This window comes from Dermacentor andersoni, chromosome 6 (genome assembly GCF_023375885.2).
Source record: "Dermacentor andersoni chromosome 6, qqDerAnde1_hic_scaffold, whole genome shotgun sequence".
Taxonomy (NCBI): domain Eukaryota; kingdom Metazoa; phylum Arthropoda; class Arachnida; order Ixodida; family Ixodidae; genus Dermacentor; species Dermacentor andersoni.
This window is the reverse complement of record NC_092819.1, coordinates 137,746,832-137,770,316: the sequence shown is the minus strand read 5'-3', so window position 1 is coordinate 137,770,316 and position 23,485 is coordinate 137,746,832. Positions and strand designations below refer to the sequence as shown.

The 23,485-nt window shown below is 46.0% G+C and overlaps 1 protein-coding gene and 1 long non-coding RNA gene across 4 annotated transcripts in view; one reads left to right on the top strand and one right to left on the bottom strand.

The window, feature by feature from the left end:
- The window catches only part of LOC126523563 (uncharacterized), a 43,988-nt gene extending 32,965 nt beyond the window's left edge, over positions 1-11,023 (bottom strand). The window contains exons 1-2 of the mRNA XM_055066925.2: positions 10,607-11,023; positions 8,744-9,056 (exon numbers count right to left, since the gene is read on the bottom strand). Coding sequence (XP_054922900.1) covers positions 8,744-9,056; positions 10,607-10,759 — 466 coding nt within the window. The 5' untranslated portion in view covers positions 10,760-11,023. The remainder of the gene's footprint in view (positions 1-8,743; positions 9,057-10,606) is intronic.
- LOC126523573 (uncharacterized) lies at positions 71-21,543 on the top strand. 3 transcript variants are annotated; one of them, XR_008610802.2, is made up of 3 exons: positions 71-230; positions 17,266-17,403; positions 20,569-21,543. It is a non-coding gene; the product is annotated as an uncharacterized lncRNA (long non-coding RNA). The 3 variants fall into 3 exon arrangements; XR_008610801.2 differs by having other exon boundaries at positions 71-241; XR_011895286.1 differs by lacking the exon at positions 71-230 and adding an exon at positions 14,071-14,435.
- The last annotated feature ends 1,942 nt before the right edge of the window (positions 21,544-23,485 follow it).

Sequence of the window (23,485 nt, the reverse complement as noted above, 5' to 3'; positions counted from 1 at the left end):
TTTTTACTCAGAAGACCAAGTGAAAATAGTGGCCAACAAAATGAAGAGGAGATAACAGAGGGTACTGAAACTGATTGGACTTACCCAAAGTTAATGAGACTATTTGAGCGTGAGCTAGGTAAGGCGCGAGTCAGAAAAACAAGGCAAGGGATACGAAAACTCAAGAGCTGGTGGGATGAAGAGGTTAAGAAGGCCATAAAGAAACATCAGGAAGCCTCCAGGGAACACAGGTATTCCAAAAGTAAGGGAGAACCTGAAGCAGAAGTAGAGAGGAAATGGGTAAACTACATAAAAAGCCGAAGGAACCATCCTATTTGATCAACGAGAAAATCAAGACAAAAGGGTCCCAATGGCTGTCAGAAATAAGCATTAAGAAAGATAAACAGGCAGCTAGAAAATTCTGGCAACATCTGAACTCCTTGGGTAAAAGGACAAGCCTAGAGCAGCGGTATATAGTAACAGCTCAAGGTACTCGGTTAGAAGGAGAGAAGGCAATGAAGCATATAGGAACCATGATTAGGGAGAAATTCACAGAACAGAGAAATGGTACATGCAGTATGTCGGAGAGGGATAGCCCGCTCAATCCACTGCTTTCGCTTGGACAAAGAGAGTGGGAAAGAGACGAGAAGAGGGTACCAAGCAGCACATCGGCAGGCCCCAATGGTATTCCAATTGTGTTAATAAAGAAATTGGGCCCGAAATCTAAGAAAGCATTAAGGGAGGTGGTGAGCAAAATGCTCATGGATGGTAAAGTACCTGACGAATGGAGGCTAAGTAGGATGAGAATGATATATAAGGGAAAGGGGAACAAAGCTGACATAAATAACTACCGGCCATTAACAGTGACGTCAGTGGTTTACAGGCTGGTTATGCAGATTATAAAGGACAGACTGCAGGCATGGGTAGAGAACGAGGGGGTAGTTGGAGAGCTACAAAATGGGTTCCGGAAGCACAGGAGGCTAGAAGACAATCTGTTCTCACTAACACAGTGCATTGAAATAGCTGAAAAGGAACACAGACCCCTATGGCTGGCTTTCTGGGATATTAAGGGAGCCTATGACAGTGTACTTCAAGAGTGCTTGTGGGGCATTCTGGAAACTTTAGGAGTGCAAGATGGAGTAACCAATTTCTTAAAAGATATCTATAATTGTAACCGGGTGATTATATAATGGGAAAAGCAGGCTTCGGAGCCTGTAATGATTCGGCGGGGGCTTAGGCAGGGGTGCCCATTGTCACCTCTGATGTTTATGCTGTACCTACAAGGTTTAGAGACCAAAATACAGCAAAGCGGACTCGGCTTCAACCTATCATTTTTCAAGCAAGGTAAACTGATTGAACAGTCATTACCAGGACTGATGTACGCGGATGATATTGTATTAATGGCTGACAATGCAGAAGATTTGCAGGGATTGATGGACATATGTGGTACAGAAGGAGACAGGTTAGGCTTGAAGTTTAGCAAAGAAAAATCAGCAGTCATGATTTTTAATGATAACATTTGCGGTGAGCATAAGATACAGGAAGCCGCGCTGGAAATAGTCAAGAAATACAAGTACCTTGGGGTGTGGATAAATAATGGCATTGAGTATCTGACAGAGTACGAAAAATATCTAACAACTAGAGGTAACAGAAGTGCAGCAATTATGAAGAGTAGGGCACTGTGGAACTACAATAGGTACGAGGTACTATTACAAGGGATATGGAAGGGGGTAATGGTTCCAGGCCTGACTTTTGCCAATGCGGTTCTATGTATGAGAGCAGAGACCCGGCAACAGTTGGAAACTAGGCAACGTGGTGTGGGTAGGCTGGCTCTGGGAGCACATGGCAAGACATCAAATCTTGGGGTGCAGGGGGATCTGGGATTGTCTTCTTTCGAGGGCAGAGAGGCTAGTAGCAAGGTAGCATTTGAGGAGCGATTGAGAAAAATGGGGGAAATGCGGTGGGCTAGGAAGGTTTTCAGTTACTTATACACGAGGAATGTTGACACAAGGTGGAGGAAGCGAACTAGAAAATTGACAAGCAAATACTTGGGCAGCAGTGGGGGGACAGGTAAAGAATCATCCGTCAAGAAAAAGGTTAAGGAGACAGAAAGGGGTATGTGGAAAACAGAGATGCAAACCAAATCAGCATTAGAGACATACAGGACGTTTAAGCAAGAAATAACCAAAGAAAATATTTATGATAACTCTAAGGGAAGCTCATTGTTGTTTGAAGCCAGGACAGGTTTACTGCAGACTAAAACATACCGAGCCAGATACCAGAAGACAGATTTGTTGTGCGGGGCGTGTGTAGAGGAGGAGGAAACGGCTGAACACCTGATACTTGCTTGTAAACAACTTCACCCTGCAGTTGAATGTAACGGGGAACTGTTCAAAGCTTTGGGTTTTAAAGACAGTGAAAGTAAAATAGACTTTGAACAGGTAGAAATAACTAAACGGAGGCTATCTTATTGGTGGATAATATCAGAGCAAAAGTAAAGGAGTAAATACATAGGTATGCATGCATATAGTACCATTCAAGGCTAGGTGGCGTGTGCCGCCGCCGCCCGATTCAAAGGGTTGAGCCTCAACCATCTATCCATCCATCCATCCATCTATCAAATCTTATTTTATGCAGACGATATTCTGTTGCTAGCTAACAAGCAAAGTGATTTGCAACGTCTGGTTAATATCTGTGGACAGGAAGGCAACAATTTAGATTTGAAATTTAGTGTTAGAAAATCAGGTGTTATGGTATTCAATGAAAACAGTGAACAGACAGTGGCAATACAGGGCCAGGAAATACCTTGGGTAACAGAATATAAATACCTTGGTGTATGGATTAACAAAGGCAATAGATATATGGAAACACAGGAAAAAACTATAACAGTGAAGGGGAAGAGAAATGCAGCCTATGAGAGCGCTATGGGGATACAATAGGTACGAGGTGCTCCGAGGTATGTGGAAAGGTGTAGTAATGGTTCCAGGACTTACTTTTGGAAATGCAGTTGTTTGCTTTAAAGGGACCCTGAAACGATTTTGACGATTTTCTACAAACGTACTAAGTCGTTAGAGTAGGTCCTTCTGATCATTAATTGGCACATCTAAGTGCTCCGCGTAAAGCGTGTAATTTATTATAAGGTTTTAAAGATGCACATCGCTGCCGATCGCAGCACACTGCTCGGCAGAATTTTAAGCCGCCCCTACCCATATGACCGAAATCACCCATATGACGTCAGTGGGGCGAGCTATCTGATTGGCTGACCAGGGCGCGTGATCGGTAATTTTTCCAACTTTATGGTAAACAAATGATGTTCATAATAGTTGGAATGTTAGTTAACTTGTTTTTATAAAAAGAAACTAACATAAAGAGAATGCACAAGAACAATTTTACAGTACACTTAAGCACTTCCGGCATGTAGCAAGTTTCGTCTGCTTATGTTATAACGTGCTCCGTCTTTGACGAGAGCTCCGCCGTCAGTGTCGGTTTGTCTTTTCGCGAGCGCTATGATTCGACTTTGTTGCGTTGTGGACTGCAAATGTAGCAACTGGCAATATGTCAAGCTGCGACATCGTGTCCCTCTGCAAGCCAGTAGACGAGTGGACTGGCTGCAGTGCATCGGACTGCCGCTATCCGATCGGTGCCAGGATTTGTGCGATTGCGGCCGTCACTTTACACCGGAAGATTACTAACGCAATAGCGTTTCATGAGTCCGGTATTAGGGTAAACGCAAGCACAAGGGGACAGGGCCTGGCCGTGTCCCCTTGCTTGTCGTTTCATGGGATGAACAGAAGCGCAAATGTGAATGGTCTGCACGGTGCAGCCATCTGGTGGCATAGAGCTCAACCACACACAGTAGCAGTAACAAAATGCATTCTTCTTTGCTGCTGGTGTAAATTTTTCGCAGGAGTGTAATCATTAACACATTGTTTTTGTAAATGTTTAAAATGTTTTACACTTGGTTAGAGCAATATTAGCTCTTTCTTTGGCTGGTTAAGCTCTGCACCAACGGGTGGCTGGACCATGGAGACCGATCAGGCAGCTCACGTACGTCTACGCTAAAGTTCCTTCATCAGCTTGAGTTTATGCCTCCACCGTTCCATCTAAATATTCAGGTAGTGTGTGATTACCGGAATACCAGACACGTTCGGCGCTATGACAGAATGCTTGCAACGCACGCTGCTTCGATAGCTCTCGCTTGGGGTCGACGGTCAAGTGGCTAGCGGAGAGGTTTCTCGCGGGCGGGGGCGGGCTCTAAAACAACCGGAAGTGGACGATGTGACGTCGCATCGTGACACAGAACCAGTGAAGGCAGAGCTTAGCCCCGATCGCTCGGTGAAAGAGGCGAGGAGGAAAAGCACGGCTAGGGAGGAGGGTAACTTGTAATTGCTTGTAGCTCCATTAATACGTAACGTTTCACTTAAATTGTGGTGCAAATGTTCTACTTAAGCTGTGCCCTACGTGTCTAAAAAATTTGTCCGAACCGTTTCAGGGGCCCTTTAAATCAGGGGTACAATCAGGACTCGATGTGAACCAAAGGTCAGTGGGACGCCTCGCACTGGGCGCTCACGGGAAGACTACAAATGAAGCTGGGCAGGGTGATGTGGGCTGGACTAGTTCTGAAGTGAGGGAAGCGCGCAGTAAAATTGAGTATGAAGAACGACTGAAGAATATGGAAGAAAGTAAATGTGCTGGCAGAGTGTTGACGTATCTGTACAGGAAAAACATTGATTCACAGTGGAGGAAAAGAACCAGGAAGCTTACCAGCAAGTATGCGATCTGTAGGGTGGGCAACACAGCAACAAAGAGCGTCAAGCGGAAAGTCTGAGGCTGAAATAATCTCATGGGTGGCGGCAATGGAAAAGAGACCTCCAATGAGTAACTACTCAAGAGGAAAGAATGAAATCAGGAAAGAAACAATCTATGATAACTCAAAGGGAAGCCCATTACTTCTCGAAGCGAGATCGAGATGCCTTAGAACACGTACCTATAAAGCGAGATATAAGAAGAAAGAAGAACCATGTACTTGCTGCCGTAAAGCTAGGAAAACTATGGAGCATGTTTTATTAGAACGTGAACACGTCTGCCCAGCGGTCGATTTAGGCACCACCAGTGGCGTAGCTAGGTCATCTGGCATCCGGGGCCCATAGGTCTCCTGTCACCCCCCCGGGTGTAGTCGAGGAAGGCGCGGATATCAACAAGTTCCGGGTGTCTTCAGACGTATATGACACCACCAGCCCCCACCACTGGCCCCTTGCACCTGGGGCCCACAACTGCTACCCCCCCCCCCCCCCCCCACCCGTTGCTACGCCACTGGGCACCACTGGCCTCCTTGAAGCCCTTGGGTTCAGCGAGAGCAGTGGAAAAGTAAGCATGTCCGCAATAGGGATTAGTAAGAGGCGGTTGCAGGATTGGTAGAAAAAAAGTAGGGAGGCGACAAAAAACGGAGACGTACAAAAGCAAAGTTTGCAACAGGGCAACAGAAAATTTGGTTGTGGGAGTTCATAGTTTTTTTTTTTTTTCTTTTTTAACCTAGGTAGGACATTAGGCAGTATAATAGCAAGAGCTTGGTGGCGCAATTCATCACCCCATTCCAAAGGGGACGCTCATAACATCCATCCACCCGTCCATCTACACATGAAGCTGTGCAGGGTGATATGGGCTGGACTAGTTTTGAAGTGAGGGAAGCCCACAGTAAAATTGATTATGAAGAACTGAAGAATATGGAAGAAAGTAAATGGGCTCGCAGAGCGTTGAGGTATCTGTATAGGAAAAATTGATTCACAGTGGGGGAAAAGAACTAGGAAGCTTACCAGCAAGTACGCAGCCTGTAGGGTGGGCAACACAGCAACAAAGAAAGTCAAGCAGTCAGAAAGGCTGAAAAATCTCATGGGTGGCAGCAATGGAAAGGAAACCTGCCATGAGTAACTACTTTAGAGGAAAAAACGAAATCAGGAAAGAAACAATTCATGATAACTCAAAGGGGAGCGCATTACTTTTTGAAGAGAGATATAAGGAAGAAGCGTGTACTTGCTGCGGTAAAGCTAGGGAAACGATGGAGCATGTTTTATTAGAATGTGGAGATTTGTGCCCTGTGATCGATTTAGGCACTACTTGAAGCATATAGTTTCAAACAATGATTGTATGAACTCTATGATTTAAAGCAACGCCACCTAGACTGGCTCAAGGCCAGGGGGTTGCCCTCCGTGGCGCCGACTCCGGCGGAAGCGTAGGAACGCTTCAGCACAAGTCTGCATAATAATTGTGCGCTTGGCTGACTTTTTTTTTCGGCTACGCGTGTAGTACTCTGAATAAAATTAGGCAGAAATAGAAAATAGAGAGATAGGTGTTTTCTACACGCACCGGCCTTCAATTCATTTGTTCGTTAGAGTTTGCAGCTTCCGCTTTTTAGCCTTGTTGTCCGTGTCATGCACCTTGTCATTCAATCGCCGGCAGAAATTTTTTAGAATGTTTGTGCTGCACCACAACACATATTTCATCACCACTTCACTCATGTGTCCCTTTTCACAGACGTCAAAGTCTGAAGGCTCCTCATCGCTGAGCAGTTGGAGTGTTAGTTCCGTGGCCACTTGGCGCTGGTGTTGGACCTTTAGAAATTCTGCGCACTTGGAAAGCTCTTCCACGACAACGTAATTGTGAGCCACAGCATTCACAGCTGCATTGCTATGTAAACCAGCTCTCCCCTGTCAATTCCTTTGACAAGACCGTACATGTCATTTTCGGGCAAAACTGCGACAGTCTTGTCAATCATCAAGAGCTCTTTGCATTTGTCACATTTCAACCTCTTCAGAGCGATGTGCACCGAGTGACCAGCAACACAGGCAATGACTGCAACGGCATCCTTCAGTTTTGACTGCGCCTGTTCGGTCACAACAATGTTGAGTTTTTCGCTTGACACGGCTGCTTGCGTTTGCAGTTCTTCCCAATTTTTATTTTTCTCATTGTCGATTGCAGGCACCGCGCTCATTTTCGGAAGTGTGCTCTGTAGTCGCAACTTGTTTTCACACTGATAGATTTGTCTTATGGACAAATGATATTGTGAGCCAGCCAGTGGCCGGTAACATCCAAAGCGGTCTTCTAGAAGGTTGGTCTGGAACTCCCCAAGAAGCACAAAGGGCATCTTGAGCTCCTCAAAGCAGTATCTGGCAATTTCAATAAATGCTTGAGTCGCATGTATCAGAGTGCCATGTGTCTCATCAGACAACTTACAGGCATCCACCCTCTTTTCCTTCCATTCTTTCAACCATTCCAACAAATCGCCCAAAAAGGAAACCCTGAAGTCGAATGGAGAAGGGTAGATGGGCTTTTGGAAGTCATCCCTTGGTCTGAGTCCTTTGAAAGGGGTCTTGACATTGACACCTTTCCACCACCTTACTATTATTTCTATGAAACTGACGGTTTCTTTGTGGTGTTTTAGGTTGTGCTTGGTTCCAATCACTCGAAGCGCATTCGGTCCGGACTCACTGAATATCTGCAAAGCAGGTTTAACATTCCGTTTCTCAATGCCTGTTGGAAAAACAGCTTTCCTGGACAAAGTGTGGCCATACCGGAGTACCTGCTCGTTCTCTAAATTATATGCTTCTTTGGTTGTCTTAAAATGCACATAATGCATGCACCGCTCGCCCGTTGTGCTTGGCTCAAACTCGGGGAATCAGAAACACTGGTCATTTTGCTTTAACCAGTTGCTGCGCACGCACTTCAGTAAGTGCACTGGATCAATGACAAAGAACAATGGCCGGTGGGGATCTGATGGGTGCAGAAGCACGAAATCATTTGCCAGTGATATTTCTGTGCGGCTTCGGGGCCTTGGTCACAGAGTACTTAAAAGGCAACATCACGTTTCAATTTACAGCATCATTGTCAGTCACAACGCACATGACTTCGTATCCAATTTTTTTCTAAGCCGCGAATGATGTCTCCCAATACCTTGTCCAGAAATTCCCCATTAGCCTTATGCACAGGTACAATGTGTGCTATCTCGTTAAACTAGCACATGAGGCTGTGCACCATAAATACACATGCTGTTTGCTGCTTCTGCGTTGTTCAATGTGATACCAGCGATGTTGCCTCCCTAATAGTCAAAAATGGGCTTTAGGAGAATTTCATCCACCATCAAAGACACGTGAGCAATGAGCTTTGCTGCTCATTCAACTCGGATATGTTCTTGGCCATGTAGCGGAAGAATGTACTGGATTGATGCTCCAATTGCGGGTTCATCCCGAATGATGAACAGGTTGACCGAATGGTCCTTGGGTGTGGCATGATTATGCTCCTGTGACTGCGCATATACTTGTATGCATAGGGCGATATTGTAAAAAGTATACAGCAGTACACCATGAAGTCAACAGAGTAGTGGCATCGTTCTTTTTTTTGCTAACATCAGCTGTACTTGCTCGGTGAGCAGCTGTATGGCCACAAAGTTATAGTCTCCTTGTGTTGCACATATTTTGCTCAGGAGAGAAACGACAGTCTCACAGGTGTCCATATCTGAGTTTTCAGAACTTAACGGCACTGTCGAACTCCTCAACTCCCTCAAGCAGCCGTCGTTTGCTGTCGACCACCGACGGAACTAGCAATTTGGAGCCGAGCCGCTTCAGTGGTGCTTTTGCGACATTTACTGTTAGAGTTAGGTCTGCTTTTATAAAAACAAAGTATTTAACCCAAGGAGCCTCATCGTTACAAATGTGAGCCAAAATGACATATTCATAGCATTTGATGACATGCCAAAATGTCAGCTACTTACCTCGAACGAAGTTTGCCAATTCTTTCAAATCACAAAGCTTGTCTGCTTCGTCCTCATTCTGGGCAGTGATAATTGACTTTGCAAGCACTTTCTCAAGGGCGGCGGAGTCTAAGCGCATTCGCTTGCTCTCTGGGTCCTCTCGTCTAGTCCCTTCTCTGGACAGGTAGCTTGGGCAATCAGGAAATACCGTCGGTACGGCGTCAGGTCGAAGCCGTACATGTGAGAGCGACGCTGTCACTGTGCGGCCGGTGGCTTCGTCAATATAGCTTGTTTTTCGAACGATGTCCTCGGTTTTAAAGTGACGCTCGCACACCTAAAGAAAATAAATATATCCTAGCATAAGTGCGGTTACATGACATGGTGGGCTATGCGTGACACATTTAGCTTTTAAAACCAAGACCACGCATATGCTTGCGGACACGCGCAAGCTCACGTCCGCGCGCCTAGCGCCTGCCGCACCTCGCAAGGAATGGCGGTTTCCATCCACAACATAGAGTTTCTCGTTATATTACCTAGAGGGAAATCTGGTGCTACTGCGCTGTGGTATGCAGGGGAATGCCGGTTATTGCGACTTTGGATTGGCATCCTTCTCGGAGAGCCAGGCAAGCATCGTTCCGTCTGTCACAATGATTAATTTTCTACTAAAACAGCACGTAAAGAGCTGTTTTAGCTTTATTATTACAAAAAAAGAAACATTTTGTTTAACTAAAAGAACTTGTTATTGCATGTACAAATATATGATACGTAAAAAGTGTCAGCGGGCCGCTAAAGTTGGAGGACAGACGACAAGATTCGCGCTCACTTTGAAACAGTTTGTCGTCTGTTCTTGCTTCTCTTCGCTTGGTCATGCATTGTAGGTGAGCAAAGATGTAATATGCGTGAATGGAAACATTTTATGAAGATTTCACTTTAAGAACGCATTATTTGTCTAGCCATATCCACGTTTTAGACGAAGCCTCTTACAACACCAGCCAACTCAAGCCTCGCAGACACATATGCCATAATTCCCATGACGGCACGGCGCCCCTTAGGAAACTCCCATTGACGGTGCTGCCAGATTTCCCTGTAGGTGTTATATTGAGAAACTCTATGATCACAGCGCGCGCTCGCTGGGCTTACTCACAAACACCGCTTCGCACTTTGTTATTGACAGTGTTCGATACCTATAAACATAATTGTTATACTTTTATCGCTATTAGATCGGCACGAAAAGGAAAGAAGACGCACTTTCTTGCATGATATAAATCTGCTTTACTGAGAGTTGAACGTTCCGCGCCGTAGCTGCGTAGCCAGGCGCTCCGACGCGTTTCCATGCGTACGAGCCACGCCGCACCGTCTGCGCATGCGTGGGCGCGTGAACGCGCGCTAGCTCGCGTCCGCGCGCCTCGCGAGGAATGGCGGTTTGCATCCACAAAGACGCGCCCAACGCGCGCGCTCACTGGGCTCACTCGCAGTAGATGCCACTTCGTACTTTGTTATTGACAGTTCTTCAAAATGGTTCGATATACATAAACGTAATTATTGTATTTTTATAGCTGTTAGATCAGCACAAAAAGGAAAGAAAAAGCACTTTCTTGCATGATACAAATCTGCTTCACTGAGAGTTGAAGGTTCTGCGCCGTAGCTGCGTAGCCACGTGAGCCGACGCGCGGCAACCCAAGCGCGCGATAACAGGGAGGAGCTGTACCCCGAGATCACGCCGCGTTTTGACGCGTACGAGCCATACCACACCGTCTGTGCATGCGTGGGCGCGCGTCCGCAAGCGTACGTGTGGTCTGGGCACAAAGGAGTTGCACACAGGGCTTGCAAACCAACGGTAGAAGCAACCTGCTCAGAAAATAATAAACATTCAAAATTTCTTACCCTCGAGTTAGCTGACACGACCAGGTTTTCACGTGGAATGGCACGTATCCACGCTTTTCTTACTTTATCGATTTTAGGGAACGAGAAGACGTGCACCTTGGGGCCCGTCTTGTAATTGCCATTGCACCGCGGCACACAACACTTCCCAGGCATTTCGCAGTTTCTTCTAATTCTGCACAAACATGTTCGGCAAACATAACACGCGAAAGACACCGCTGTCAGTCGCCGTTACCGATTCACGCACAGAAATAAAGATTCAAACAAACCACGTTTTGCAGCGATCACGTGCGCTTGACGCGCATTCAATCATGCCAATGATGCATGACCACGGACGCGCATTAAAGCATGCCACTGCACTGCTGCCGCCGCGCCGGGGACCAAGGCCCCATGCCGATGACGTATGATCATGTGGCCGCAGGAGCAAAGTAGTACGTTCTTATCCCTTGCGACTCAGAGGGCAGGCGTTTGTCAACGCTACAGGAGATGCTGAAAGAACGAAAAGGAAAAAGTAAGGCACAGAAAGTAAGGAGAGAAAGAGCATAAAACAAAGTTTCGTCAGTCTGCGAGTCCGTCTGGTTCGTTGTATTCTAGGGGTACGTTCGATTCGCCTGTACCACTTGAACCAGTTCGCGAGGTGCTGCACCCTGCCATTCGTTTCAGCGGTGCAGCAATGGCGCCCGCAGAAACACGACGTTCGTTTAAAAAGTCCAGGAAAGGTGCAAGGCTGGTTCATGATTTCGCTGCACCCGCTCCACCGTCAGTGCCGACTTGGTGCAGGCATACAGGTGCGAAGCAGTGGCACAGCAGGCGACGCAGCACACAGGCGCGAGCACCGTTAAAACCCCGCTTACGCACGTCTGATGTGTCTACGCAACTGTGGTGTGTATTTACGCCCCAGAAACCGATCATGCCTGCAGTTCAGGACCTCTGAAACTTGCGCACTCCGTGCACGTTAGACTGACATAGCATAACGCCTACACCGCGTCTACACCTTTGCATTCGTTTCGAGTGTTTCGCTGGGTTTGCACCTCCGGAATCAAGCTGCACCGTTTCTGAACTTCTCGTGAGCCGCCGTGAACTGGTTCACAGTATAATAACTCTGTTCACAGTGGTGCAGGCGAATCGAACAGACCCTAGGATTCAAAGCTCTAGCTATAGTGTACTAGAATGATGTAGTACACTATATCTAGTACACTATAGCCACAGAACACCTATACCATAGAGTTTCATGTTAGTATACCTAGAGGCAAATCTGGCGCTGCGATCGTTCAACCATCATGGGAATGATGGGAAGTACAGGCTTCGGATTGGCATTCTATTGACTGGCGAACCAGTGTACAAGTATTTTTTTGGCAGTTTTGGTTTCGCTCCAAGCGCAGTTGCTATAACCTGCAGTTGGACAGTGCAACGCAAAGCTCTTTGCCTTTGTTATGTTGCTCGGAGTGGCGATAGCACGCTGGGCCAGCCACTGGGACGATGCTTGTGTCGCGGTGTGGCGTCGAAGCCGTGACGAGAAAGCGGCGGCATCGTAAACGTTGAAAGAACATGTTTTGAGCGTTTGGACCTTTGTTTGTTAAGTGTGTTAGGTTGGCACTGTAGCGTTACGTGCTTTATGAAACTTCAGAATAGGACAAAGAAGGCACTACTGATACAAGACATATACAGTTGTACTTCTAGTGGCTTGACATTCAAATTTTATTGAGGGCTTCATTATGTGCTCATTTATGTGCTCATTGAAATGCATGTTTTAGGACTTTGAGAACACAAACTTACTTGTGGTAGGAAAGATAGCTGCTTCCTAGCTGTAGTCTAGTGTCGCACAATGGGTACCCGCAAAGCCACGCTGTAACGCTTCGGAAGCGGTACGCCAATATAAAATATGATGCAGCATACTCGTAGGAGGCCACTAGCGTCCTAGCTAGCACTGCAGCAGATGTGCTTAAAAGTACTTGAAGACGTTCAGCAATCGTGACAGCCGACGCAACCTTTCGAAAGAGCGAGAGAGTTCGCAAGTGCCTGTCGTCTGCGAGAAAAGTCTCGCGTTTGCAGCGAGCAGGCGTCGTAGCAGACGACACTTGTAGCATTCCTCTCAAGGGCGCAACGCTTTGTCACAATACAACATTTTTATTTCCAGAAATACATGATGAGTATTTTTATATAAGTACTTGCACGGTTGTTTTGCTGTTGAAAAAATGAATAAATAATTATTCTTTGGCGTTAAATTGGGAACAGAATCGCACAAGTATGCATACCCTGGTGTGTCCTGGTGACAAACCATAGTAAACCATGCTTCCATCTCGAAGTCATACAAAGTTTATGCAGCGTGTTGTACATTATATAACATACTGCAGAAATAGAATTAGTTTTTACGCGATAATATTTGAGTATAGCTTTGTTTACTGCGCCAGAAACAAACGCCACTAGTCTAAAGACCGAAGTCAATCCGAAGCCTGTACTTCCCATCATTCCCATGTAGGTTGAGGCAACGCGCATGAGAACCCCCGTAGACACTAGCGCCACATTTCCCTCTAGGGCATTTTTAGAAACTCTATGACCTATACAAACTTAGCTATAGCTCCAGCATTGCTCCCACGGAGGAAGGAAACTAAGGAGAGGCCCTAACGTCACTCTTTGTGAAGCAAAAGTGAAGCCGGAATTTGGCGTTGCTCATGGCGATGCTCCGCCTTTTGGGCCACCCTCCTCGCTTGTTTACATCTTTCGCGAAACCACGCCGCGCTGCGCGTGGTGTCGCGCGCTCGCGCAACATCTGGCAGAGCACGGTGCAGGTAACACAACGCAACAAGACACGGTGACTAACGCAAACCCGCCCACTCAGCGCCTTTGCCACGGCCCGAAACCTACCAGAGCAACATGTGTGAGCGCTCAAAAACCATAACAACGCCGCCATTGTGGCCCAAAAGGCGTGGCCATACAACAGAAAAAATAAAAAAGCAGCAAAAAATGAGAACCTACTACGTCATTTCCGCCACGCTTTTCTCCTAGCGCGCGGAGGGGGTAGGGCCTCTCCTTAGTTTCCTTCCTCCGTGATTGCTCCAGTCACCTCAGATTTTACCAAAGCCACGACGATCCAATCCGCCAGCCATGCCTGTGCAAGAGAGTGTACTAGAAAGGGGGAGCGCATCCAACGAAGGCCACGACAAGCGGCGAGAGTGAAGCAAAAAACGTTGAAATTGGCGGCGGCGCTGCAGTCACTTTCTCTTAAAGCTCCTTTTTCTTTTGACGTTCCGGCCAATCCGGTGCCTCGGTGGCCCGGCGGAACCTCGCGTACCATTCCTCCATGTACACGACACACGACACACGACCGGCTTAAAGCGGCCATATTGGATAGTGCTCTAAAAAAAATGCGCATTTCCGCTTCCTCTTTTAGCAGCGTCATCTGGCGTCCACCTTGGTAAGTTTCATGCGCTGCCGCTGCATATTTTCGAACCACTGCGGAAGGTACAGTTTACCTTCTCTAAAGTTGTCCTTTATTCTATGCCTGCACTCCGTAGCGTGCATCAACGTGTATAGGCGCGCAACCTAAACATCATTCATACAAAATAGCGTCATCCAGTATTTTTCGAAACAAATGAGCGATGCAACCGGTAGAAATGCTTCGTCTGCCGCAGCTGTTAAACGAGCTGCCCGAGCGGAAGCTCAGCGCCGCCGCCGTCGGAATCCTGAGGTGCGCGCCGCCGAAGCAGAAGCTAAGCGCCGTCGCCGAGATGCAGTGCGAGCCGCCGAAGCAGAAGCTTATCGCCGCCTCAGTCAAGAGGACCCTACATTCCGAGCCGCAGAAGCTCAACGCCGCCGACGTCAGAATCCAGAGGTGCGCGCCGCCGAAGCAAGCTAAGCGCAGTCGCCGAGATGACCCGGAAGCGCGCGCCGTTCTGCTTCGGCGGCCGACGCAGAAGTGTATAAGGCAGGCTTTACCAAATCCTCACTGAGAGCTTATCACTGGCATTGAAATAAAACGTGTACAATCATTGCATTCTACCAGTGCTAACATACGCAGCAGCGAGGCTAATGAAGAAGCTCGAGGATAAGTTAAGGATCACGCAAAGAGCAATGGAACGAAAAACTTTAGCTGTAACATTAAGGAACAGGAAGAGAGTGGTGTGGATTAGAGAGAAAATGGCGATAGCTGATATTCTCGTTTACAAAACAATGGAGCTATGGAGGCCATGTAATGCGTAGGGCAGATAACTGATGGACCATTAGAGTTACAGATTGGGTACCAAGGGAAGCGAAGTGCAGTCAAGTACGGCAGAAAATGAGGTGGGTCGGTTAAATTTCAAAATATGCAGGCGGAAGTTGGAATCTGCTAGTGCAAGACGGGTAACTGGAGATCACTGGGAGAGGGCTTCGTCCTGCAGTGGACATAAACATAAACATAAGCTGATGATATAGTACCAACTAGGTTTACTGCTTTCAAATTTCTCGTGTTAAGATTCGAGCGATGACCAGCTTCAACATTGCACAAGCAACATATTCCCTAGATTAAGAAAAACCCAAGACGTAGGAGTTAAACTGCGTAGCAGTTAAACTACGACCACCCTGCTTATCTGTGTCGTAGCCATTGCGTCTAGTTAATTTCAACTAGTTCAGAACACTCTGCTAGCTTTGAACCATGTGAAACTTAAGGTTACACCATATGCACAGTTGCCAGTGTGCGCTCACTCCTGGTTAGATGCCTTGGCAAAATTCACTTTGTGTTGAGCTTATTGATAGTGCTTCAATATGTGCAAGTCGAATGTGGCTACTGTCTGTCGGTCAAGTTGGTGAAGGACAAAGCCGGTGCGCGCCATGTAGTACGGCCAGGGTGGAGCATTTGAGTCGGAGCGCACACTCAAGCCTTGTCATGCACAAAGCAAACACTGCGCATATGCACTAGACTTGCATATGGCTGCAGTCTGCTATGTAGCATAGATACTGTGCCCACGTGGGGTGCCGCAACGAGTCCGCTGACTGAGCGCACTGCGGCTCGCTGAGAACAACGGCATTTGGGATGCTGTAGCTGTCAAAAGCATCTATGTGATTGTCCAAAATCAAATTTGATCTGCACGCCACGGTGACATTCAGTAGGTGGAGTGTTGTGGGCATGCCACACACTGCCGTAGCCTTTGCAGTGCAAGTCATTGAAGAAGGAGGGGAAGCAACGAATAGGGGACATTTGTTTTCCAATAACTCTGCTTCTACTTAACAGATAAAAGTGCTTTTTGCAGCAAATAATTTCTGAAATAGACTATTTTAACTTCAAAGTGTACTTCCTGCGTAAAGCGTACTTCCTGTCCTGTCATTGCTCCTTTGCCGCTTTCTCAGGCACTGTGACTACTGTGAGTATACTAAATTAAATTATGGAGTTTTACGTGCCAAAACCACTTTCTGATTATGAGGCACGCCGTAGTGGAGGACTCCGGAAATTTCGACCACCTGGGGTTCTTTAACATGCACCTAAATCTAAGTACACAGGTCTTTTTGCATTTTGCCCCCATCGAGATGCGGCCGCCGTGGCCGGGATTCGATCCCGCAACCTCGTGCTCAGTAGCCCAACACCATCATCATCATCAGCCTGGTTATGCCCACTGCAGGGCAAAGGCCTCTCCCATACTTCTCCAACTACCCAGGTCATGTACTGATTGTGGCCATGTTGTCCCTGCAAACTTCTTAATCTCGTCCGCCCACCTAACTTTCTGCCGCCCAACACCATAGCCACTGCGCAACCACGGCGGGTACTGTGAGTATACTGCAGAACGGAGAAAAAATAAAGAAGGATCAACATGCTCGACATCACTGCAGTACCTGCAACGCCCCAACTGTGAGGAAACAATGTGTTAAGGAGAAAGGGCGAATGTAAACTCTATGGTCCTTGTAGTTCTGTTACGTCCTTTTCTAAAACTACTGTGGGAGTGTATCCATCGAAAGCCATTGCAATCTGTTTTGGAGAAAGGTTTCAGGGCCATTAAAGGGCCCCCAAACCACTCTGAGCTCGAAAATTTGTTACATAGTGGCAGCCGTGTAATTGTTTCCAATGAACATAAAGTCACAAAAATTCTTATACAATGATGCCATAATAGCAAGGTTACACACATTTCATGAATGACTACGTGCCCGCCACGGTTTCTTGCTTGTCTTTGCTACCCTCCCCACTGGGGCTCCTGATGCCTCACCGCATATATGGACCTATTCCGTGCAGTGCAGCAAAGAGCTACAGCCTAGCCAACAAACCAGAAAAAAGGCTCCCCTATTGCCTGCGCTTAATCGCCCTCCATGTGGCACCAACTGAAGGGAAACCTTGTGGAAGGACGAGTGGCACATAATATGCAAGACACCCTTCCTTCTTGGAATATACAGTGGTAGTTCCCGTCATGTTGGTACCATTGTTCCTCGTCAGGTGACCAATGGATAGCTTTTGCCCTGCTGGCATTGGGACATGCAGCGAAAGGAGCGGAAAATCCCAGAGAGGAGCATGGGATTCTATTAATTTGTGGCTCACCCGTGCCCTGTTTGCGAAAGATGATCATCGTGGTATGCTGCTTGAGGTGTGCATGTTCACTTGAAATGTGTAGAAAAAAAGTCGGCGTTGGTTTAGGGGCCCTTCACTGAGCTAGTGAATGAGTGTTGTCAAGAGCCTAACGGAACTTCTCGCTTCTTTGCAGGTGACACTGTGCAAGTTCAGTGTTGATCAAGTGCATACATTGGGCCATCAGAAAGAGACTGGACATGTGATGGTGGAAACGAGCACCCAAACTGCCATGGCCTTCCAACGGACCATCCCTGTGCAGACTAGACCAACGGTGAGTAAATCATTATATATAGCTGCCATGTCTGCAAAAATTCAAGGTGCCTTATTATTATTATTATTTTTACTCTACAGGTTTTGTATAAATTGACCATGGAGGGTAGCACAATTCTAATCCTTGTACTGGACTGCTCAAAGAGGTGCACATTATTTGCCCAATAACCCAAAATGCTAGCTGAATAATTAAAGAACTGGTGTCATCTTAATAATTCGTTTTGAAGTGGGTATGCCTTGCATACAACTTGTAAATAGCAATGCGTACCACAAAGTAGTCGCTTAAAAACATATTTGGTGGGATCTTAGTTAAGTCAATTACACCTTCTGATTTCTCATGCAAATAGTGCCTGTCGGTTCGAGTAATCCATGTGAAGGAATACAGCTGTGCTGTCTGCCACGGTGAATGTTTACAAATTCACTGTTGTCTAAAAAATATATATCCCGATATAATTCAACGAATTATCTTTATTTTTTTAGTCTCAAAACGAAAAAGCTCTGTTGCATTTCTAATACTGCTGTCACACTGGACATTGTAATGTCATTAGAATCGAATGGCATTAGCATCAATTGACATTTGTGGATTGCTACAAAGGGGAGAGAGGAACAACTTTATTTGACCTAGGGGTTTGGGCACGTAGGTCCCAGGGTCCCCACATGACTCCACTGCATTGCACGTTTGTGAGTTCTTGGAGTTCCACGACATGAGCAGCCCGGTCAGTGGCGATCTCCTGCCTGGCCGGGTCCGTCGAGTGCAGCAGGGAATATTTAATACCATTAGAATAAAATGATTTTTGCTATCTAATGAATTCGAGGAACTCATTTGGCTTCGCAACGTCTTCTCACTACCCTGGATACATAGCAAAACAAGACATCGAGCATTTGTAATTTGAGAATCTAGATTGAAAGCGTTATGATTCTTTTGTTTCTTTAAGGCATACGTTAATCTAGCGAGAAAGAAGCTGTATTGCAGGCTGTTGCGAAATGTTTTTACTCTCCAACTGACTAACGCCTATACCGGTCTGGGCACCACCACTTTGCTAGTTGGCCATATTGCAAACACTTGGATATGTGCATGCACACGTAGTGTTGAAAAGAAAATTCCTTTCTTCCGGTTTTCGTTCCGGTTCAGTTCTCGGTGATCATTGGAGAGAAAAATGAACGGTTCAAAATATTTCGTTCTTTGTATCATAACCGAATAATATTTAAAAGAAAACAGCACACGCTTATTTTGTACAGTGCTCCTGAGCTGCAAACCGTGCTCCTGAGCTTCATGAAAGAAAGTTACGCAGATCCAATGTAAGTTGGAATCGCAGTTGGAAGTCAAGAATCAATAGTACGAATGCGTTAAGTTTAGAAGGTGTAATAAGCTGTTAAAATCATTAAGAATTATGTGTGCTTTAGAGACACCTACGGCCCGCCATCATAGTTGCAGGCTTTATGTCGTGGTAAATTGCTTTAGTAGACGCAACAGACGTGCGCTCATTGGTAATACTTTGTCAAAATTTAATACTCGCCATTGCGCTTGAGAGATGTGCAAGAGCATTAATGAGCTACTGTTTATGTGCAGTGTTGAAAAAAGACCAGTTTTGCGTGTGACATCAGTTGGTTGAGCTATCACATTGGCAGCCAAGGTTGCATTATCAATATTTTCCCAACTTTATGGGGAGCAAATGTTGTTCGTAAAAGTTGGAATGTTGGTTAATTTGTTTCTATAAAAAAAGTAATCGAAAGAAAACATGTGCACAATGACAATTTATCACTGCATTTAAGCACTTCTGGTACATGGCAAGTGCAGTCTGCTTGTGTTACAACATGCTCCATTATGGTGCAAGCTGTACAATCAGTGTTGGTCTCGAGCTTTCTTTGTTTGCAAGTCTAGAGATTAGTGACATGTCAAGCTGCGATATCGTGTCCCTCTGCAAGGCAACATGCAAGTGGAGTGGCTGCAGCACATCAAGCTGTCAGTATTCGACAGGCACCAGGATTTATGCATTTGGGGCTGTCACTTCGCACCAGAGGATTACTGCCACAAGAGAGCTTTAGCGTGTCTGGCATTCCAGTAAATGCAGGTGGACTGGGCATTTTGCCAGATGGGCAGAGGCACGAATGCGAGCATTCTGCAAGGTGCAGCCACCTGGTGGCACGGAGCACAACTAGACAAACACAGAGCTAAAATGGCAGTAAATGCTGGTGTAAATGTTTGGCAGGAGTGTAATTGGGAACTCATCGTCATTTTAAATGCTTAAGATGTTTTACACTCATTTACAGCAATGTTAGCCCTATGTTTGGCTGGTTAAGCTCTGCGCCACCAGGTGGCCACGCTGTGCAGGACACTCGGGCCTCGTGCGCTGGCTCAAAGACACTGTCCTGACGCAGAGCCAGTGAAGGTGGCGCTTAGCCCCGATCACTCAGCGAACGAGTCGAGAAAACATTGCTAGAGAGGAGGGTAATTTGTAATTGTCCGTAGCTCTCTTAATACGAGATGCTTCACCTAAATTTTGGCAAGAATGCTTTACTGTAGCTGTACCTTACACGTCTACAAAATTTGTGCGAACTGTTTCAGGGACCTTTTAATAGTTTGGGTGTAGCTTTACCATAGTTCGAACTGCAGTCATTGCACCGAATGTCACTGCAGTGTAATGACATTAAACGCTCTAGTGTGGTCATATTATTCTTTGATCCACTCAAGGAGCATCACTATGTATGTTCTCTTCAAAGACTGTTATTTTATATGAGACCAATCCATTGTGCTTTCTTAGATATGGTCAGGAATAACATTACAGGGTTTGTGACTGCAAAAGCTTCGAACCACTTGTGTGCTTGTTTGCTCCTTGTCTGACCTTTGAGTTTTTGTTAAGTGTCACTTTCATTAAGACTAATTTGGAAACGTGAAAATAGATTTGATTTTATGTCAAACAAGACTCAACACAGCTGAATGTCATCAACTTATCCTTGCTTCAGCCTTCTCATTCTTTATATGTGAAAATAAATTTTATCATTCATAATAGCAGGGATGTTTCTTTTTAAATGGTGACAGCGTTTAAAGCACCCTTTAATGTAGGAACAGCTGCTTTAAAATGCAACCTCTGCAGTCATGTGACTCACAGCAGTGCCACCATGAAATTGTTTAAAGCACTTGGCCGTCTTGTCTGTCTCTCCTCAGAAATTAAGGAGCCAAGGTACATGCACGGGCCCTGAATGATGAGCTGAAGGAGAAATAATCATCCATTTTATGCTGAAGAGAATACATTGAAGAGGCTCGACCGGAGGGAAGCAAGCCACCATCAAGCTAGCACCTGTTGTGGTACACTAAGGAACACCTTGCCTAGAGTCGACCACGTGGAACCAGCTGTTTGCTGGCAATGCCAAACGCTGCCATCATGAAGATAGCGCACGAAGAGTGCATGCGAGAAACCTTAAGCAGTACATTATTGCCAAAAGTGTTCAAGGAGTATTGTAATGATATTTGCGACTTGTCACTTTCTTGTTTGTTGAATGGAAGTGCAAACCCTCTGAATCCCAGAAAAATATCCTCGAGTATCATAGCACCGTAAATAATTTATACTACAATGCTTTTTTTGTAGTACCAGGAGGTGCACCCTCCACGACATCACAATGCACTAGGTTGCTCCATTCTCGTGTCCACTGCAGCTATAGCCAAACGTGTGCAGCATTCTGAACCCTGTATAATGCCCATTGTATCATGTATGGTATGCCGTTCTGATACCTTTAAATTCTGATTTTAGCATGAAAGCTACACACATAGCCTGCAGCAGAGCTCTTTATAAACCGTAGTGTGTTTAGTTGTGGATACTTCAGGGTAGTGTGTTTAGTTGTGGATACTTCAGGAAACCAAGCATACTAATCAATCACTGTAAAAATTAAGTTTTACATAAAAAAAAAACAAATTTGTTGCTTTTTTTTTTTACAAATTTACTCTCCCTGGCCCGAAATAAAGGTTATCAAGTTGTTCTAATTTTCTTTGATGTAGAACTGTGTTTGGGCAATACAGGGTTAATTTTTTATAAGCAAACTACACAAACAGCAAATTTTGCTCAGTGTCATGACTAGGTCTGGGCATCAACCAAAAAAATTTGTTAAATAATCGGAACGCATGAACAAAATTTTCAGATTCACATGCATGCTGTCAAAAACTCAATCTGGTGCTCCACGTAAATATAAGAAAACATATAACATATAAGAAAAGCCATGCAATGAATTTATTGTTGCCTTTTCTATTAAGTCAGTGACACTGTGCGAGTGGGCAATATCAAGCTCTCAGATGCAGTCATAAGTCTAGCTGCAGAGGCAACTAAGGGTGTAAGAGGCAAAGCAACTAACCGCTTTCTGGTACCCCATCACAGTAGCCCTGTTTTAGCACAGGCAGGTTGTTCAGCGCTAAAACTCGAAAGGATGCAAATAGCACCTTCTGACTACTCCCTTTCACATATCAGGGTGGGGAAAAGAATATTCTTGAAAACTACCAGTTTATTAGTGTCGCATTTTGGCATTCTATAAATAGACAGGAGACGTCTACATGACAGAACATCAACAACATAAATATGCTTAAGCCAAGAAAACAACACAGAAATGCTAAAATAACTATCTAAACCCCTACTAAATCCCTAACCTCGCAACTCATGCACAGCAAACCAACTTCCAAGCCACAATATCTCAGTTCACAATAGGCTAACAAACCAAAACTGTCTGTCACGACATGGCGGTAGCCAGTCCAACATGTTGCAAGACGCAGCCGTTGCAACTCTTGATGTAACACAGGTGTCGGCCTCTGTCGCTGTAGCTTGACGGGGCTGGTTCCCGCGGTGGTGGCGCCCCAGGTGCCAACTATGGGGGGCTCCGAGCCCCCTCCGAACTTTTCCAGAAGGGGGGGGGGAGGTACTGAATCCCCCCCCCCCCCATCTTAACTGTCATTACCAGAGTTCTGTTACCCACATCATTTGAGGTTTCTGTTGAGTTGTTTCTACTTGGTGTTCAAAATTCTATTGTGGCTAGAAGCTTACTGCATCTTTGTTGGCACCGATGTGCGCGGCTTTTAATTCATACTTTCGCTTTACTTCTGCAAATCCTGACAATAGGAGGACAAGCACATTAGAAGGAGCAGCGGTGGCTACTTCATTCATATTCTTTTCACTTAATTTTTTTTTAAATTTTCACGATGAACACCACGCACAAGTACAATATATTTAAATATATACACAGGACAAAGTTATTATATTTTTTGAAGAGAAGGAGATAGCCAACTAACAATTATTTCCAATGGTATGGATAGCATATGTTGCTGTATGTTCACCTCGCTACAAATTGCTATGCATGCGTTTTTTTTTACCCTGAAAAAAAAAAAATACTGCAGACTTCAGTGACCCCTTCGTCAGAGTATTTTCTGCCTTCGTCGCCAAGTGAGTCCCGGCGCAAGACGAAGGCAGAAACATTACTGTGCCCCGCCCAAGCTTTCGCACCTACTTATGTTGCGTCGCCAGTCGCGTTGCAATTGGCGCAAGCCACTCCGACAACCCCGCTACCGTACTTCGACGACCGCCGAACGCCCACGAGGAAAGCAGAGGTTTGGCGAGCACCCGACTGACGACCACTGTGCTACCACTGTGGCAAAGCTGGTCATGTGTATCGGGAGTGCCTCTATCGACGACCCGGCCTGCGGGGTTTTTCCATCGATTCACCTCAATCTAGGTTTGGCCAGAGGCCTCCCGACATCGCAGAATTCATAGAACAGCAGCGCAGGCCGGACACATCGCAGCGGCAGTTACGCTCACCCTCACCGCGGCGATATTTCCCTGCTCGTGATACCACCTCGAGGGCGACGCAATGGAGATCACCAAGTCCACGCCGGAAAAACTGACATCAGCGACCTTCCGAGGCGGGGCCGCTGATACTCGACGCGCTGAAGACCTCGTATCGTGCCGACCGCAGAACAACGAAAACACGACGATGCCAGAACCAGTTCCCACGAACAAGATTTCACTGGACATACCTGTGTTGATCGACGGCAGAAAAATGAGTGCACTTGTAGATACGCCGCCGACTACTCTACTCTTAGCGGCCAA